General features: G+C 40.7%; 1 protein-coding gene across 2 annotated transcripts in view; it reads left to right on the plus strand.

The window, feature by feature from the left end:
• Positions 1-21,171, plus strand: part of fancg (FA complementation group G) — a 67,232-nt gene that overhangs the window by 24,466 nt on the left and 21,595 nt on the right. For both annotated transcript variants that reach the window (XM_043687853.2, XM_043687861.2), the window contains exons 7-9: positions 2,982-3,128; positions 14,511-14,677; positions 15,280-15,346. In XM_043687853.2, the coding sequence (XP_043543788.2) occupies positions 2,982-3,128; positions 14,511-14,677; positions 15,280-15,346 (381 nt within the window). The remainder of the gene's footprint in view (positions 1-2,981; positions 3,129-14,510; positions 14,678-15,279; positions 15,347-21,171) is intronic.

Genomic DNA, 21,171 nt, shown 5'->3' on the forward strand with positions numbered 1-21,171 from the left:
ATCATTGCAAGCTTTCTGCTGAGATAGGGTGTATGGAAATTATCTTTGGTGATAATGGGTAGCATGTATTTGCTGTACATACGCAAACCTAAAGTTGCCACTTTGACCCTGATAAGGTGCCCAGCAGGGACAGCATCCTCAAACTAGTAGATCTGTGCCTTACTACACACTTCACCTTCAAAGGCAAGACCTGCAAACAAATCAACAAGACACCCATGGTTCACCAATATCAGGATTCTTAACAGTAGCAGTGATGCAGAGACTAGGATGAACAGCCCTTGCTACGATCCAACCCAAACTTTGGGTCTGCTATGTGAACGACATCTTTGTCATCATGAAACAGAACAAATTAGAAGATACCTACAATATCATTACCAGTATCCTTACTGGTATAAATTTCACCAAAGAGGAAGAAAACCAACAACCGACTCCCCTTCTTGCATGTCGCAGTGGAACAAACAGTCACTGGAGAATTGCAGCCTAGCATCGACAGGAAAGTAACACCAACAGATCAGATGCTCAAGTACAGGAGTAATTATTCCAACACCCACAAACGGAGCTGCATCAGGGTATTATTTAAATGGGCCACAACACATAGCACCCAGAAACTACGAATGGCAGGAGAAAAATACTTATACATTGTATTCAAGAACAATAGGTACCCGATAAACACAGTTTGCTGATTCTGAAACAACATACCCAAACAAGAAGACACAATGTGGCCAGAGACTCTAGCCACACTGCCATACATCAAAGACATTTCTGAGGTGACTACCAGGCTACTCCACTAGCATCGTGGTGGCCTACAAACATACCAATACACTGAAACAACTACTGATGAACCTAAAGGACCCTAAACCAACAACCAGCAAATCGAAAGTCATGTACAAAATACCCTGTGAGGATTGCAACAAACACTACATTACATTGGACAGACAGGCAGAAAACTAGCCACCAGGATACATGAGTACTAACGAGCCACCAAACGACACAACCAACTATCACTAATATCCTTACATACAGACAGAGAAGGACACCACTTCGACTGGGACAACACATTTATCTGAGGACAGGCTATACAGAGACATGCATGGGAATTCCTAGAGGCCTGGCAATAAAACTAGATCTCCATGAATAAACACTTCGATTTTCTCCATTTTCAACCTCTAAGAAGGAGAACTGGAAATGATATCATCCACCACAACAGACCAAGACACATAAATAGAAAGCGGGACAGAACACCAGCGTGTCAACTGAGGCTCACTGATGATGTTACCTAGCATGGTGACGAAACATGCGAGAACAGACCTACCAGCTCAGCGAGTAAGCTTACAACCACAACCTCAACGTGCCCAGTCCTTCCTTATTACCCTGGAAAGGGAAGATGTTTCAAAAAATAAAGTAGCAGGTGAAACTGACTGTTTCACACTGCTGCAGTAAACACCCAAATGGTATTCTCCACTAACTGGATGCTGCCTTTTGAGTTAAAAGGACATACCATCTGCTACATAGACAAGTAATATGTGTGTTTCAGCAGCAGTGTACTGATTGGGATGTATCGACTGGTAGACTTTAGGAAACACCACCTTCCCGATTTGACCTTCTACACTTTGTTCACCAGGTGCAACCTGCCTGTAGTCACAAAGTCCAGTAACTAGGATCCTACATTAGATATGACTGCTATTTACAATTCGCAACACTGACTTAGTAATTCCAGCTGCACTAAAAATTGCAGCAGAAACCAATTTAAGACGATTGTTAGGCTTGCAGTGTGACTTGTATATGTTAGATGCTGCTTTTATTCACACTTTGGTCCTGATCTTTGAAGGCAAAAATAATTTATCCACTTATTACACCTTTTTCACTGAGGAAAGCGCTATGGAGACAGCTCGAGTTGCTGCATCCACATGGTGATGTCCTGAGCAGTCAGAATTGACTTCACTGGTTAAATTTAATCAATTAACTAAGGGAGTTCATAGTCCTGGCTACATGTTCTTGCCAGCCACTGTGTAATCAGTGAGTACCCTCTGAGGCTGCATGAATTGTTCTTTCCATGCGTTTTAGTCCTGTTGAGTGTAAGACAAAAACTTTGTGTCTCTTTTTAGCAATATCTGAATTGTATAGTGTTTAAAAGTGGAGGAAGATATGAAAAGTGCAAAATTAATCTGAGAATGTAGTTCAAAAAAAGAGAACTTGTTCTAGTTTTGTTTACATATCAGCCTACTATTAAACAGCAGTTCCTGTAATTGGATCATGTCTCCCATTGCCAATATACATACAATTAGCTCTTTTAGTTTCCAGACAATAGTGCCCACATTGATGTTCTCAGCAATTTAAATCGCCAAAGCAATCAGATCTCAGAATTTTTTTTAAAAAAAGCTTCTTTAGTAGAAGAGCATGGAGGAACAGGAATACTCAAGGTTCAGGTATCTCATTTCTTGAAGGAAATGCAACAACCATCATAATGTAGTGGGTGGAAAATTTAAAGATGAGTCTTCAAACAAGCAAATCATTTTGATGCCTAAAGAGCTGGTAGCTAAAGGTATGAAAAGGTGTCTCTGACACTTTGGCATTATAAATAGGACCAGAATCTTGGTCATAGCCATTTATACTTTTGAAACTGTGTGTATAGAGGACCTGAGATGAGTGTTGTAGACCACACCATTTGCATGATTCCATTCTGAACCTCTCTGTAGGTACACATCTGTAATTGTGAGTGACATCTTTGATAAAAGATTGCCTTCAATTTGCTATGAGGACCAAAATTAAATTCAATTTAAGCTGCAATCTGTAATTTTTAAAGGTGAAGAAAGCATTCATCCTAACTAAAATGCAGAGTCCTGTCAAAATGTTTTGTAAATTTTTAACATCTATAAGAATTTGTTGAATGTAATTGAATTTTGACTTAAATGTAAGGATAAGATTTTATACATATTACCCCTACATTTAAATTTTGATTTTTTTGAACGTATCTGTTTTAGGACAGACCGCAAACAGCCTTGCAGTATTTCAGGTGGGCTCTGCAAGCAGACATCCAGTGCCTTTCTGCTCTGTATCATGCTGCCATGGTGTACCGACAGCTGGAAATGGTCGATGCTGAGCTTGAGGCTCTTAACCATCTCTCAGTGGTGAGTTCCAATTACATTTTTAACTCTGTTAATTTACAGAACTTTACTCTCTGGGCCACAATTGTTTCCAGTTGATTCATGCTTTGCATCTGGTTATGCACTGATCTGCTTTGCTCTTGAAGGTGCAACAATGCTGATGAGCATCTGTTTGTCCAATACAGACAAATATTGATCTGTTTTCTGTATGCTAGTGACTAGCTCAAAGGTTGGATTTGGATTAAAACCAGATTTTGTATTCAGTGGCAAACAAAAGGCACCAACCATCCAGTACACCTGTACTTAGATTTTTACGGGTTTTTATACCAGAGGTTACTATCAACCAACTATCATATTCTCTACAAATCAGCGAGGATCTTTTATGAGCAGAGTAAGCAACTGTGTTTTTCCCATTAGCTAGCAGTGGTAATGTCATTGGATTATTAATGCAGAACTCTGGCTAATGCCTTTAGGACATACGTTTGCATCCCACTATGACAGAGTGAAATTTGAATACGATAAACATTTGAAATTAAAATCTAGTCATTTAACCATTGTCATGTAAACCTATCTTTGGGGAAGGAAATCTGCTGTTCTTATCTGGTGTAGCCTACATATGTCTCCAGATCTACAGCAATGTAGTTGACTCATAACAGCCCTCTGGGCAATTGGGCACAGCAATAAACACTGACCGAGCCAGTGACTTAGACCCATTGTCATTTGAATGAACTCAAATAAGATTGAAGAGTGAATAATGAACAGCACATTGTTTGAAACAGGAAGTGTTAGAGCTGGAGTTTTGAATTCAATGTCAAATCAGAAAGTGAAACAAAAATAAACGTTGGTTTGAGAGAGAGAAGACATAAAGAGAAAATAACAGATCTGTAATTTTTTCGAAATCAATAATTTTCTATATCACTGAACAATAATGGGAATCAGAAAGTCTTGAGTCTTGATCCTTATGGCAGCAGGCGGGACTTAAGGATGGTGTGTTGCCTTCCTGGTGCCAGGGTTAAAGACATCACAGACACAGTGCAGGAAATCCTCAAGAACGAAGGTGAAGTGCCAGAGGTGGTGGTACATGTCGGCACAAATGATGTCGGGAAGCAGAGGAAGAACATACTACAGCGGGACTTCGGAGAACTAGGAAGAAGGCTGAAAAGCAGGACATCCAGGGTGATTATCTCCGGTTTGCTTCCAGTTCCTCGGGCTGGTGAGGCCAGAAACAGGGAGATAATGGACTTGAACGTGTGGCTGGGGAACTGGTGCAGGAAGCAAGGATTTAAATTCTTGGATCACTGGGGTATGTTTTGTGGTAAGCATAAATTATACAAGAGAGACGGTTTGCACCTTAATAGATTAGGGACCAGCATTCTGGCAGGCAGGTTTGCTACGTTTAAACTAAGTAGCAGGGGGGGAGGGGACAAACTGGATGTTTAAGAAGGAAATTGAAGGGAAAGTTAGAACAGGGGAAGTCAAGAAAGACAACTGTATCAATGAGGCAGAATACTCAAAAAGGGATCATGGTGTAAGGTTGAGTGAAATAGGAGTTGATGGGAAGGGTGAGGGCAGTAACAAATTAAAAATACTAGACATGAATGCACGAAGCATTAGAAATAAGATGGATGAGCTTGAGGCTCTTTTGGAAATTGGCAGATACGATATTGTGGGGATAACTGAGATGTGGCTTTAAGTGGACAGGGCCTGCGAAATGAATATTCAAGGCTACACGTGCTATCATAAGGACAGACTGACGGGCAGAGGGGGTGGGGTGGCCATGTTGGTAAGGGGTGATATTCAGTCCCTTGCGCGGGGGGACCTAAAATCAGGGGATGTAGAGTCAGTGTGGATAGAGCTGAGAAATTCTAAGGGTAAAAGGACCCTCTTGGGAGTTATCTACATGCCCCCAAACAGTAGTCTGGATGTCGGATGTAAGTTGAATCAGGAGCTGAAATTGGCCTGTCGCAAAGATGTTATTACAGTTGTTATGGGGGATTTCAACATGCTGGTAGACTGGGAGAATCAGGATGGTATTGGACCTCAAGAAAGAGACTTTGTGGAGTGCCTCCAAGATGGATTCTTAGAACAGCTGGTACTGGAGCCTACCAGGGAGAAGGCAATTCTGGATCTGGTATTGTGCAACGAATCAGAATTGATCAGGGACCTCAAAGTGAAGAAGCCATTGGGAAGTAGTGACCATAATACAATAAGCTTCAATCTGCAATTTGAGAGGGAGAGGGTACAATCGGAAGTGACAATACTTCTGTTGAATAAAGGGAACTGTGGAGCTATGAGGGAGAAGCTGGCCAAAGTTCAATGGTGCAATACCTTCGCAGGGATGACAGTGGAGGAACAATGGCGGATATTTCTGTGTATAATGCAGAAGATGCAGGATCAGTTCATTCCAAAAAGGAAGATAGATCCTAGGAGGAGGCATGGGATGCTGTGGCTGACAAGGGAAGTTAAGAAAAATATAAAGTTAAAAGAGAAAAAGTATAACATAGCAAAGATAAGTGGGAAAACGGAGGACTGGGAAGCTTTTTAAAGAACAACAGAGGATTACTAAGAAGGAAATACGCAGAGAAAAAATGAGGTACGAAGGTAAACTGGCCAAAAATATAAAGGAGGATAGTAAAAGGCTTTTTTAGGTATGTGAAAGGCAAAAAAATGGTTAAGACTAAAAGTGGGCCCTTGAAGACAGAAACGGGAATATATTATGGGGAACAAAGAAATGGCAGAAGAATTGAATTGTTACTTCAGATCGGTGTTCACTGGGAAAGACACAAGCAATCTCCCTGAGGTAACAGAGGCTGAAGGACCTGAACTTAAGGGAATTTATATTTGCCAGGAATTAGCGTTGGAGAGACTGTTAGGTCTGAAGGTTGATAAGTCCCCGGGGCCTGATGGTCTACATCCCAGGGTACTGAAGGAGGTAGCTCGAGAAATCATGGATGCGTTGGTGATTATTTTCCAGAGTTCGATAGATTCGGGATCAGTTCCTGCGGATTGGAGGGTGCCTAATGTTGTGCCACTTTTTAAGAAAGGTGGGAGAGAGAAAGCAGGAAATTATAGACCAGTTAGTCTGACCTCAGTGGTGGGAAAGATGCTGGAGTCTATTATAAAGGATGAAATTACGTCACATTTGGATAGTAGTAACAGGATAGGTCAGAGTCAGCATGGATTTATGAAGGGGAAATCATGCTTGACTAATCTTCTGGAATTTTTTGAGGATGCAACTCTGAAGATGGATGAGGGAGATCCGGTAGATGTAGTGTACCTGGACTTTCAGAAAGCTTTTGATAAAGTCCTACATAGGAGGTTAGTGAGCAAAATTAGGGTGCATGGTATTGGGGGCAAACTACTAACTTGGATTGAAAGTTGGTTGGCTGACAGGAAACAAAGAGTAGTGATAAACGGCTCCATTTCGTAATGGCAGGCAGTGACCAGTGGGGTACCGCGGGGATCAGTGCTGGGACCGCAGCTTTTTACAATATATGTTAATGATATAGAAGATGGTATTCATAATAACATTAGCAAATTTGGTGATGATACTAAGCTGGGTGGCAGGGTGAAATGTGAGGTGGATGTTAGGAGATTACAGGGTGGAACTTTATTGCTGGAACAGCACAGCAGGTCAGGCAGCATCCAGGGAACAGGAGATTCGACGTTTCGGGCACAGGCCCTTCTTCAGGAATTCCTGAAGAAGGGCCTGTGCCCGAAACGTCGAATCTCCTGTTCCCTGGATGCTGCCTGACCTGCTGTGCTGTTCCAGCAATAAAGTTTCAACTTTGATCTCCAGCATCTGCAGACCTCACTTTCTCCTCGAAGATTACAGGGTGACCTGGACAGGGTGACCTGGACAGTGGTCAGATGCATGGCAGATGCAGTTTAATGTGGATAAATGTATGGTTATCCACTTTGGTGGCAAGAAGAGGAAGGCAGACTACTACCTAAATGGAATCAGTTTAGGTAAAGGGGCACCAGTCAATGAAGGTCAGCATGCAGGTACAGCAGGTAGTGAAGAAGGCTAATATCATGCTGGCCTTCATAACAAGAGGGATTGAGTCTAGAAGCAAAGAGGTTCTTCTGCAGCTGTACAGGGCCCTGGTGAGACCACACTGGAGTATTGTGTGTAGTTCTGGTCTCCAAATTTGAGGAAAGACATTCTGGCTATTGAGGGAGTGCAGCGTAGGTTCACTAAGTCAATTCCTGGAATGGCAGGACTACCTTACGCTGAAAGACTGGAGCGACTGGGCTTGTATACCTTGAGTTTAGAAGACTGTGGGAGGGGATCTGACTGAGAAATATAAGATTATTACAGGATTGGACATTCTGGAGGCAGGAAACATGTTTCCGCTGATGGGTGAGTGCCAAACCAGAGGACACAGCTTAAAAATATGGGGTAGACCATTTAGGACAGAGATGAGGAGAAGCTTCTTCACCCAGAGAGCGGTGGCTGTGTGGAATGTTCTGCCCCAGAGGGCAGTGGAGGCCCAGTCTCTGGATTCATTTAAGAAAGAGCTGGATAGAGCTCTGAAGGATAGTGGAATCAAGGGTTATGGAGATAAGGCAGGAACAGGATACTGATTAAGGATGATCAGCCATGATCATATTGAATGGTGTTGCAGGCTCGAAGGGCAGAATGGCCTACTCCTGCACCTATTGTCTCTTGTCTTATGGTAGCAGATTTTCAGACCCAGTGAGTATTCAAGATTTATCATATAGTTAAGAGTGTGCTTACACTCGAGTGGGTAAACCCTAATTTTCCAACAACTTCTGTGTCCGTATATCAGTTAAGTACAACGGTTTAACACCATTTCATGTGTAACACTGTTAAATCACATGTTTTGGAAATTGAATATAGGTCGATCTTCTATATTGCGTGATTCGTCAATGCAATTTGGCTGTAACATGATTGGCGAATTAGGGAATGATGTTTTTAAAATGCAAATTCCTGTTGGCTATTACGCAATTTCATCCCTGGTTACCTTAAGTCCACTCGAGGTGGTTACTTCAGATCAAGCAAAAGAGCTTGGATGACGGGCCAAATTGTTTTCGAGGATGTTTTTAGAAATTATTGCAGGAGAAAAAGTTTGGATTTCAAAATTCTTCTCATTCTGGACGATGCACCAGGCAATCCTCCTCATCGGTGAGCTTTTTGAAAACGTCAAAGTGCTATTTCCACCTCCGAACGCAACCTCTCTCATTCAACTTGTGGAGCAGGGTGCAATAGCAGCTTTTAAAGCTTATTATTTAAGGCACATATTCAGGAAGCTGCTTGATTTCAGCCACTGAGGGGGTTAATGAGGATGGTGTTCTTCAAGTTTGGAAGAGTTTTAACATTAAGAATGTGTTAACATCATTGTGGAGGCATGGGATGATGTCAGTAAGGACTGCCTGCATGCTGTTTGGCGGAAACTTCGCCCAGATTTTTTTCATGATTTTAAAGGCATTGAACTATCAGGGGAGCTTCCATTCATCAAAGAACATTGTTTCACTCTTGCAAAGCAAGTTGGCTTTGAAGAAGTGAAGACTGATCTACAACAACTTGCTGCTGTGGGGAAAATTGAAGCTTGAGATGAAGCCAATGAATTTCAGGAAGCAGCAACTTTTCACTTCTCTTTTGTCTTCTATCCTGAGGGAAGTTGAGAAGCAGTTGCAGATCTTAGAAGACAATGACTACAATGCTGAACGCAGTAGTATAGCAGTTCGTTGCATAAAAAGTATGATCTGGCACCCTATGAACAGTTTCTTCATGAAAGAATAAAGATGGCAAAGCAGCAAAAACTAGATGCTTTTTTTTTTAAGCCGCCTCCCCCCCCCCCCAAGGAAAAGTCTGACAACAGTGAAGCACAGCCATCCATTTCTGAACTCAATATTTTCTTTCATTGTAACCCTGCATCCAGAACTGCACCTGGAAGTAATGATGACCCTCAGCTCCTGTCTTAATACTGTACTGTAACTCAGCAAACTCAAATCCCTTCGTGTTTTAATTTATTGTATTATTTCATTAAAGTATATGATATTAACATTTACTTAGACTGTGCTATTGTTTGTGTTCGGCTAACCATTATCTTTGTCCAATTTTTACAGTTTTCTTTGGTGGTTTGCCTCAACCCTGTTTTTCCCATAGGCCCTGTTATTTCTATTGCATGATTTTCTACAACACAGGTCACACGAGTGCAACTACTACGTTATGATCAGCCATGATCATATTGAATGGCGGTGCAGGCTAGAAGGGCTGAATGGCCTACTCCTGCATCTATTGTCTATTGTTATAGCAGGACAGAGGGTACCTTCAATTTAGAGATGCTAATTGTAAAAAGATACATTTTTTTCTGGGTTCTCTTGATATTATGCTGTCATTATGTAGGTCTTTTGGCTTCACAATGGTTAAGTGAGGTAGGTAGCACTTCTTGCTTTATCCTTGAGGGTTGGAGAAGATGAACTGGGTGAAACCGATAGGATTAAATTAGTTAGATTTGATTAATTAGTAACTGACGATAGACTAAGTACAAATGTTCATTAAGATTGAAGAAGTTAGATGGAGTTTGTTTTAAAACATGAGAAGATTCTTTTGATATTATTTCATGGGATCTCAATGTTACTGTAAAGGCCAGTATTTGTTGCCCTGCCTCAGTTGCCTTTGAACTGAGTGAACTGCTGACTTTTCAAAGGGCAATTAAAAGTTAATCACATTTTGTGGGTCTGGATTCTTATTGTAGGTCAGACCAGCTAAAGACAGCACATCCCCTTCTCTAAAGGATTTTAGTGAACCAGATGGGTTTGTATGACAATCATGCCTTCATTACTGAGATGAGCTGGCGATTCCATAGTTTATTATAGAATGAATCCCCCCAGTGTGAAAACAGGGTATTTGGCCCAACAAGTCTAGACAGACACTCCAAAGAGCATCCCAACTAGAATCACCCCCCTACCCCTTCCCTGTAACCCTGAATTTCTCATGGCTAATCCACCTGACCTACATATCCCTGGACACTATGGACAATTTATTATAGCCAATCCATCTAACCGCACATCTTTGGACTGTGGGAGGAAACTGGAGTATCTGGAGGAAACCTACACAGACTGTTGCCAAAGTCTGGAATTGAACCCGGGTTCCTGGTGCTACGAGGCAGCAGTGTTAACCACTGAGCCACCGTGCCATTATTATAAATTCCACTAACTGCTGTGGTCGGATTGGAACCTGGCCACCAGACGATTAGCCTGTGGATTGCTATTTGAGTAACTTTACCATTAATTTTCAGCTTTCCCAAAGTTGCTTTACTAGATAAGAAATTGGAAAAGGAACATGCAATATGCCCTTTTTGAATGTACTCTGCCATCCATTAAGATCATGGTTAATCTTATTGAGATCCGTGATCTCAGCTCCACTTTCCTGTCTGATCCCTATTTCACATTGTTTTGGGATACAACAGGCTATTGTGTTTGGGGTTAATCTCAGACTTGATTAGGTGCTAGGAAATGGTTTTAAAGGATGTTCAGATAATTCCGATTTGCTTGACGTAATTAGGCTGATACAATTACATGTTTCAAAATGACATCTCAATCTGTTTAGTTCACAGGCTTTATGTTAAACAGAAATATACGATCAGGTAAGGCTCGGACACTGAGTAATCAACAATATTAAATTTTATGACGTAAAATAATACTTACCTAATATCTAAAGAATAGTTGACTAACTAATAAAAGACACAGAATTATAATTATCAAGCATGCAAGGCAGTCGTCAACACTGGATTCAGGACCAGGATCATGGGCAGGAATTTTATTCTTTCCTTGAGAATAAAACATTTCTAGTTTTCACACTGATCGGGATTGACTAACCTTGAAAACTGACCCCTACTAAAATTGATCTAAAACTTGGCCACATTTTTACTGCCCTCAGAATACTTAGAGAACGGAAAACTACATTGCTTAGAAGCTTTTTTTTTTCATTTTTTCTAACAGCATAACTGCAAGAAAGATGTTCCCAGTGGCAGGGGAGGCTAGAACTACCAGTCACAGATTAAGGAGAAGGGGTGAACAACTTAGGGCTGGAATAAAGAAAAATTTCTTCGCCAGAGAGTGGTCAACCCTTGACATTCACTACCACAGAAGGCTGTCGAGTCCAACACATTATATGATTTCAAGAAGGAATTGGATATAGCACTTTTGGCTAAATTAATCAAAGGATATAAGGGGAAAAGCAGGAACAGGTTATTGAATTGGATGATCAGCCATGATTGTAATGAATGATGGAGCAGGCTCCAAGGGTCAAATGACCTCCTCTTGCTCCTATTTTTCATGTTTACCCACTTTGGGACTAAACCTCATTGATTAAAAGGAATTCTTGATCCCTGATTTGATCATTAGATGGCAGTCATCAATTTGTGTGGATCCCTCACTTATACTCTTTATATACTCACAACTGGCCAAATTCAGGTGTAACTCCATTTACAAATTTGCTGATGACACCACCAAAGTGGGTTGGATCTCATGCGACAATGAAACAGAGTTCTTAATGGCATAGCATAAAGACTACAATCTCTTCCAAAAAATGAAGGAGCTGGTGGAGGCTGGTACAGTTGTAATATTTAAAAGGCATCTGGATGGGTATATGAATAGGAAGGGTTTGGAACATCTCTATGACGCTATGGTTATTGACTTCAGGAAGTGGAGAGGAGGACATGTCTCTGCCTATATCAATGGTACTGATGTAGAGACGGTTGAAAGTTTCAAGTCCCTCGGAGTAAATAACATCAATGATTTATCCTGGTTGATGCTACAGTCAAGAAAGCACACCAATGCCTGTACTTCCTCAGAAGGCTAAAGAAATTCAGCACATCTACACTGACTCTTTTACCAATTTTTATAGGTGCACCATAGAAAGGATCCTATCCAGATTCTTCACAGTGTGGCATGGCAACTGTTCTGCCAAGACTGCAAGGAATTAGAGTTGTGAATGCACCACGAAAATCAGCCTTCCTTCCATTGAATCAGTCTATACTTCCTACTGCCTCAAGAAAGCGGCCAGTATCAAAAAAAAAACCCTCCCACCCTGGTTATACTCTCTTCCAACCTTTTCCATTTGGCAGAAGATATAAAAATTTGAAATATGAACCAACAGATTTAAGAACAACTTCTTCCCCACTGTTATCAGACTTACGAATGGACCTCCCTTATATTAAGGTTGATCTTTTTCTGCACCTTCTCAGTAGTTGTAACACTATATTCTGCATGTTGTTCTGGTTAGCATGCAAAACAATACTTTTCATTGTATCTCAGTACAAATCACATCAAAATCAAATCTGACCATGTGCATGTTTGGTATCTAAACTAAAGGCAATAGCATGTGTCTCATAATGTTCACCTTCTGTTAGAATGAACAAATTGTTATTCTTAAGTGACCCTAGACCTTTAGACCCTATAGAGGACAGCACTGCTAAGACCTTGGAGGGGTCTTGCTTGATCCTTGCTACTATTCACTTTAAAATAGAAACAATGCTGTAATTAGTGTAAAAGCATAAAAGTACAGATTTATTCATGTGTCTGTTTATCAATTGTTTTCATAAATTACAGTAAATTGAGATGCCTCTTCTGCTCCTGCAAAAAATGGTCTTCTAGAATACCCTTTATTGTCACATGTACTCCAATTCACAAGCACAGGAGTACAGTGAAAAGTTTTTACAGCGGCTGCCTTTAATGGCACCATCTTAGGTACAAGTCATAGAGTAAAAACAAAGTCTTTACAAGTAAAGAATATAGATTAGCCTAAAACAGTGAAAAGATCCAGAATGATAATAAGTGACCATAAGTACTTAAGTTCCAGTCCATGCCTGCAGGCCCCAGAACATTGATGTATGAGGTACATTCTGCAGTGTTGGTTTAGTGCTGCTCTGTAACTTCTATTTAAATCACTGAACCAGATGTGTTTATTCTTCAAACCAAAGACCGGGGCATAAAATCAAATTTGTGTATGAGTAAACACTTAAAGGAACCACAGTTTCAACTTAACCTCTAAGGGAATACTAATTACCATATTATGTGGGAATTAAGGAAGTAGACACAGGTGAAGAAATGTGTAAAAATGATTGAAATGGCTTTATAGTGTGAAGAAATACTACTGGTTTACCTTCAATTCTAAACAAAATGGTAAATAATATATATATGTTCTGGGTTGTGGTGTGAATCCATGACCTTCTGACTTGGAGTAAATATGCCACTAGTAACATGTGTTAACAATTCTTGATTGACCCACATCCTTAGAATGTAATAGATATTTAAATCAGAAAAACAATAATGGAAGCAGAATTTCCAAATAACTTTTTAAAAAGGTGGATAAATATTCTTTAAAAATGTCAAGTAAAAATGTGACAACAAGACAGGGAATTTCCAGAGGATCACCAGTGGTATGTTTATCTTGAATGGTTTATTTATATGCTGTAAAATACAGAGGTTGTAGAACTTTGGACCCATTACTCTAAAAATTAGCTCTTGTTTTAATTGTTTTAATGTTTACGAAAAATATTTGGTTATCAGCTAATAAATACACTATTAGACAAACAGGAGGCTGGAGGAACACAGCAAGCCAGGCAGCATCAGGAGGTGGAGAAGTCAATGTTTCGGGTATAACCCTTCTTTGGGACTAGATATTGGGTAGGGGGAGTTACACGTGACGGGGGCGGGGGAGGTAGTTGGGGTGGGGAATGGTGAAGTAGTGATAGGTGGACACAGGTAGTGGGTATGGCCTGGTTGGTTAATGGGAGGGATGAATCCAGTTGGTAGCAGAAGGGTCGGTAGAAGGAATGGAACGGAGGAGACGGGACTGGAAAGGGAGCCAGGGAATGGGCAGGAAGGTTATTTGAAATTCTATTCCACTCCCATCTCCTCCCTTCCATTCCAGCTACCAACCAGGTTGTACCCCTACCTGTGTCGACCTATCGCTACCTCACCATTCTGCTACTCTCCCCACCACCCACCACACATCTCTCTCTCTCTCTCTCTCTTTTCCATTTGTAGTCCCTCTACCTCCATATCTGGTTCTGAAGAAGGATTGCACCCAAAACTTTGATTTCTCTCCTAATGCTGCCTGACTTGCTATGTTCTTCCAGCCTCCTGTTTGTCTACTTTGAATTCCAGCATCTGCAGTTCTTTTGTCTCTTGTCAATAAATACATGATTGTTTGTTTTCAACATGATATATAATGTATCCTGTCAAGGCAATCTAGCCTTTTTATTCAATGCCTATTTTCTGTGTCCAATTAATAATTCCCTCTCATTCAGTACTTTTTATACAGCCTACCTTTTTATGCATCATAAATCCAAACTTTATATAACTTTAGTACTACTCTAATTTTAAATACCAGTGAGCTGAAATATGGAATTATTAAATTTTATTTTCCAGGCGCTGGACAGTTGGGATCAATACAAAGCTGGTAATAATGTTGATTCTCAAGTTCTGATCCGACCTGAACAACTTGTACAGATTCCTGCAACATGTCATTTGTTGACCAATGTAAACTGGGTGCATGTAAAGCATTTACTTGCCAGAAGGTTTCTCCAGATGGGAAGGTACTATTACAAAATTCCCATATATGTAAAGCATATGAATAACACATTAGATTACAGTTGTTCATAAAGGCAGTCTGCACTTTTTTTCAAGAGGCCTGGGCACATGGGTTGACAATGATGCCTACATTTCCAACAATAGATGGAAATGTGAGGTACTGAGGCTTTTCTGTGATGGGGAAAGAGGGTTTATTTGAAGTATTCTTCATAATTGCAACTCAAGATTAAGGGTTAAATCAATTTTATTTCAGCTATCCTTTGATTCCTGTCTGAATTGCAGTGATTCACACGTGAGCTTCGATACATCAGCTGTTTCAGTACAGGGATTAAAAGGTGAAGTCACTGCAAGTCATCAGGAGTGTGTGGCCATGGCTGACTTCCGAATCTGTAATCCACAAATGCTGAGGTCAAATATATTCATATTCTAAGTGAAGCTTGACATAGCTGAATGATTCGGCCAGGGATATTCCTTGTCTGAATCAGCTACTCATTGAACACGCTTCTTGAACTACTGTTTGTGTCTCGAAAGACTGAGGAACAAAATTTAGTTAATAGTTTTTAGATTCATTTTCACTTTTTGCAATTTTAAATACTGTTTTGTTTAGATTTGAAGATGCAGCGGAACATTATCTTGATCTACTGGCTTCTTTTCTTGAGGAATCTCAGCGGGAAGTGAGTGAATTATTTACACAATGTCCCTTTAATAGTTTTGTTTAACAAAAAATGTATTTATTTCAGATTTAAAATTAACAACTGATCTAGCATCCATTGCCATTTATGAAACAGAGTTCCAAATATCTACCACCTTTTCATACGTAGAAATGCTTCCTAACATCTCTCCCTAAATGGCCCTAATTTTCAGACGATGCTCCCTAGTTCGAGAATTCCTACTCAGTGGAAATAATTAATCTTTTTCTACTCTGTTTTACTGGTAATATCGTGAAGACTTCAATCAGATAATCAGCCTTCTAAATTCTAAACTAACCAGGTCTAATTTATATAATTACTCCTCGTACCTGGATTTCAAGGTTTAAGTTGTTCTTGTAAAGCTGTGTTGTACTCCCTCCAAGGCTAACATCACCTTCCTGAGGTGTGATGCTCAGATCTGCTCTCAGTACTCCATGTGGGGTCTGACCTGGATTTTGTACAACTGCAGCATTGCTTCTACATCCTTGTACTCCAGTCCTCTCGAAATAAAGGCCAATATTTCATGAGCTTTTTGATTATTTTAGATGACTGTTTTGGTGGTACAGGCTTGATGGGCCAAAAGGCCTTTTCTGTACTGTATAATTCTATGATTGTGTATGGTTACAAGCTTAGACCTAGTTCTGACTGATCCACAGCAATTTATGCTCTTATCCTTAATCACTGTCATTCTTGGTGTTTTATATTAGGAAAACCAGGTCAGGAGGGTTATTTAGGGGAGGTAGGATGAGTGAACAATGGCTAAGGAAGAAAACTAAACATTGGAGAAAATAAACTGGAGGGAGGAGACTGGGTTGGGGGCAGAATTGGAAGCTTTACAAAGGTAGAATGGTAAGAGGAACGACTCATAAGAAGGTGCAGGATAGAACAGAATTCTGGGAAGGAGGCATAAGTCAACCAAATGGAGAAATGGAGCAATATTAGAGGTGGGGGAACGAGAGAACAGAATTCCAAGTCATCGAATTGATACAGTGCAGAAGGATTCCATTTTGCCTCTCGTGTCTGCACTATCTTTCTAAATGAGGAATTCACCTGATGCCATTCCCCTGTCATCTCCCCATAACCCGACACATTCTTGATTTTCAGATAACAATCTAATTCTGTTTTAAATACTTAAATTGCACACTGCACCCAGTCAGTGCATTCAGATCTGAACCACTAGCTGAGTGAAAATGTAAGATCCTGAGGGGATATGACGGACTGTTTTGCCTTATGGGAGAGATTAGAAAACAGTTTAAAAATAAGTTGTCTCCCATTTAAGTTGGAGGTGAGAAGAATATTTTCTGAGGATAGGCGAGGCCAGTGGTTTAGTCATTGATTAGGAATCCAGAACCCAAGGTTAACATTCTGCATTCTGGGAACATGAATCCCAACCATGGCAAATGTATTTTTGTTTAGAACTAAAAGTTAATGTAATCATTGTCGATTGTCATAAAAATTCATTCTGCTCATTATAGTTATAGAGATGTACAGCATGGAACTTGTGCATGCCAAGCAGATATTCCAACCCAATCTAGTCCCACCTGCCGGAACTTGGTCCATATCCCTCCAAACCCTTCCTATTCATATCCCCATTCAAATGTCTTTTAAAAGTTGCAATTGTACTAGCCTCCACCACTTCCTCAGGCAGCTCATTCCATACACATACCACCCTCTGTGTTAAAAAGTTACCCCTTAGGTCTCTTTTATATCTTTCCCCTCTCACCCTAAATCTATGCCCTTTAGTTCTGGACTCCCAACCCCAGGGAAAAGACTTTGTCTATTTATCCTATCCATTCCCCTCATAATTTTGTAAACGTGTATAAGGTCATCCCTCAGCCTCCGACTCTCCAGGGAAAACAGTCCTAGCCTGTTCAGCCTCTCCCTATAGTTCAAATCCTCCAATCCTGGCAACATCCTTGTAAATTTTTTTCTGAAGCCTTTCATGTTTCACAACATTTTTCCGATAGGAAAGAGACTAGAATTGCACGCAGTATTGTGACATTGGCCTAACTAATGTCCTGTACAGCTGCAACATGACCTCCCAAATCCTGTACTCAATACTCTGACCAATAAAGGAAAGTATACCAAACGCTGCCTTCACAATCCAATCTACCTGCGACTCCACTTTCAAGGAGCTATGAACCTGCACTGCAAGGTCTCTAATGTATTTTAGGGAAAAAAAGCAGCCATCCTTTTGTTTGGCTACAGCAATGTGGTTGACTCCAAATTGCTCTCTCAAATGATCTAGCAAGCCTCTGCTTTGTATTAAACCGGTACAAAGTCTAAACAGATGGATGAAACTGCACAGGCCACCAGTATTGATTTAGGCACAATCACATCACCAGTAAACACAGCCCTATTGACTCTGTAAAGTCCTCCTTATCAACGTGTGGAGGTCTATACAGCATTGGGAGAACTGTGTTACAGACAAGTCGGGCAACAGCCTTGTATGTCATACTCATGGAATTGTACCTTACAGGTATCCCAGACAGCGCCATCAGCCTTTCCTGGGTATGTTCTGTTCCACTGGCAGGGTGGACCCATCAGAGGTGTTACAGTGGTATATAGTTGGGATGGAAATGCTCTGGGAGTCCTCAACATTGAACCAGACCTCATGAAGTCTCATGGAATCAGGTCAAATATAGGCCAAGAAACTGTGGGATGATTACCAATGACCACACCAAGCTTGGCTGATTAATCTGTACTCCTCCATGTTGAACATCACTTGGGAAATGCTGACAGAGGCCAGGGTACATTCTGTGGGGTCTTCCAACGTCCATCAGTAAGAGTGGCTTGGTAGCATCCACTATTGATCAAGCTGTCTGACTCCACAAGGATATAGCTGTGGTGAGGGAAACAATAAGAGAGAAATTCTATGGACCTGCCCAATCTACTTTTCTGTCCATGTCTGTCAATGATTGTATTGAAATAAGTGATCACTACACAGACTTGTGGAGACCAAGTCCAGTCTCTGCACTGAAGATATCCTCCATCATATTGTGTGTCATCACCACCACGTTAAATAGGATAGCGTTTGAACAGATCTAGCAACTTGCCATCCTTGGGGAGATGTGGGCCATCAGTAACAGCAGAATTGAATTCTAACGTGATCTATATAGGTCATACCATGAAACCTAGGGATCAATCCTCACTCAATAAGAGCCCCTGGTCTTGAAGGTATTATATGAGCATGGATAGAGGATGGACTAACCAATAAGACACAGATGGAATAAGGGGAGCAATTTTCAGCATAGCAACCTGTAACTAATGTTTGTCACAGGCATCAGCTTTAGGAAGGATATTGTTAAATTGAAGAAGGTTCAGAAAAGATCTGCCAGGGTGTTGCCAGGACTGGAGGGTTTGAGTTATAAGGAGAAGCTGGGACTTTTTTTCACTGGAGGGTAGGAGATTGAGGAGTGACCTTCGAGAGGTTCATAAATTCATGTGAGGTGTAGATCAGGTGAAAAGCTAAGATCTTTTCCCTAGGGTGGGGAAGTTTAAAACTAGGGGCATAACCAAAGGGTCCATTCCCGTGCTGTCTGGCTCTGTGACTCTGTTTACAGTGTATGTTCATGACTTGGATGAGGAAAGTGAATGTAGTTTGGCCAAGTCTGCAGATGTCACAAAAATAGATGTGAAGGGAAACAGTGAGGATGACGTAGTCTGTAGAGGGATATAGACAATGAGTGAGGATGAACTTAGGTGGACTGGAATGCAGTAAAAAAATGACTTTATACCCTTTGGCAGGAAGAATAAAGGAGCTGAATATTATTCAAATGGAAAAATAATCATAGAAAGCTAAGGACATAGGCATTTGAGAGTCCTTATCCATGAATCCATAAGCTTCAGGCTTCTACCAACTTGTCTGGCAAAGGCCCACATATATGGGAGGCCCACATATATGGGAGCAAAAACCCTTCAAGTTATGCGCATTCTTGACCTTGATGTATATCACTATTCCTGCACTATCAGAACCCTGGAATTCCCTTCCTAACTGGGTATTTTGAGATGCCAGTTCTGTTAGTAATGTGTCCATGGAATGTGGATGTCACTGGCTAAGTCAACACATCTCTGTTCCTATTGACCTTGAGAAAGTGATGGTGAGCTGCTGCAGTACTTGGGGTGGAGACACACCTGTGCCATTTGGGAATTCCAGGATTTTGACTGAGCAATAGCAAAGGATCAGTGATCTATTTCCATGTCAAGATGGTATGTCGTGGATGGAGCTTGCAGATCATGGTGTTCCCATGTATCTGTTGCCCTTATCCTTTTATGTGGTCTTATTATTTTGGAAACCTCTAGCCTCATCTGCTGATAGACTGTATAAAGTTTGTACACACTGTTCAGATTATGAATTGCATATTGCTACCTTTCACTCTTGCCTTGTTCTTGCTCTGAAATTCATCACATCTTTCTTCGTTGCTCCCTCGCCCCCACAATTTAGTTTAAACCCTTGATACCATTCTAGTTATATGACACCAAAACCATAAACCTGGTGAGTTTTAGGTGAAGTTGTCCCAACGATATAGCTTTCACTTGCTCAAATCTTGGTGCCAAAGGTCCATAAATCAAAACCTCTTCCTCCAAAACTAATCTTTGATCTAGGCATTTAAGTCTTTAATCTTACTTACCTTACTCCAATTTACTTGTGGTTTGGTTAAAATCCAGATATTTATTCATTTGTTGTTCTGCTTTTTAATACATTCACTAGCCGCTAATACTCTTTATCCAGAACCTCTTGCAGCATCATACCTATGTCACTACAAACAACAAATTAGCATGTTTTTATTTTGTATGTTAATCTTGGAGCATGGATTGAATTGAGCTTTGGTGTGAGGTCGTCATGCAGGGAGCAGTAAGACTGGTCAAGAAGGGGGTTCTTGAGACAAGGTTCAGGCATATCAAATTAATGCAGCTAATGAACTGAGGAGTATCAGGGGATGGTAATGGGCCAGAACCCGGCAGTGAATTCCAGTGGAGGAATGTCCCTGCTCCATACGATGACAGAGATGGAAAGTTGAGTGTTATCTTTGGAAAACAAGGATAAGGCTGATTCAGCAGATGACTTTTACTAATCCTGGAGAAATCTGCTCAGATCAGAAGCTACATGCAAACCTGTTGTTGGTATTATTTCAACAGAACTGCCTCACAAATGTTAAAATCTTACTAAATTGCAATAGAGCATTTATTACCAGCTGTGATACAGGGGTGGCACCCTAAGGCTGCTTGACAGGTTAGGCATTGAGAAAATGTTCTCAGTAGTGGGGGAAATCTCAAACTTTGGAAAATGGTATAGCATAAGGGAACCTAGTTCAACACTGAGATGTGAAGGAATGTCTTCTCCCAGAAGGTCATGAAGACTAGCTGACTGAAAATCTTTAAAGAGAAGGAAGATAGTCCTCAACTCCTCAATATTTCAAAAATCTATGAGGAGCTAGATTGAAAGAGAAGTTGAGAGCCACAGCAGATCAGCCATGATTTTATAGAATATATAGCAAGTTTGCAGGGCTGAATGGCCTACTCCTATTCCTGTTTGTTATATTTTTATATTTTGTGTTCTTAACTTTGAAACATCAATTTACAGGTGACAGTATATTTTGCTTCTGAGCACGTTTTGTGTTCTGCTGCACACATTAAGTTTGAGCCTAAGCTTGTTCTCTTATCTGTTTTTGCTTTCTTCACATTACAATTTTTCTCTTCTAACTCTCTCTTCCATTCTCTTTTATGCTGCTTGACTTTTATTTATTTCACTCCCTGAATCTCTCTGTCTCAGTCTCTGTCTTTGTCTTTCCTTTATGGTGGGACATGGT

This window comes from Chiloscyllium plagiosum, unplaced genomic scaffold (assembly GCF_037043375.1).
Source record: "Chiloscyllium plagiosum isolate Xiang-an unplaced genomic scaffold, Cpla_swu_hap1 HiC_scaffold_1, whole genome shotgun sequence".
Taxonomy (NCBI): Eukaryota; Metazoa; Chordata; class Chondrichthyes; order Orectolobiformes; family Hemiscylliidae; genus Chiloscyllium; species Chiloscyllium plagiosum.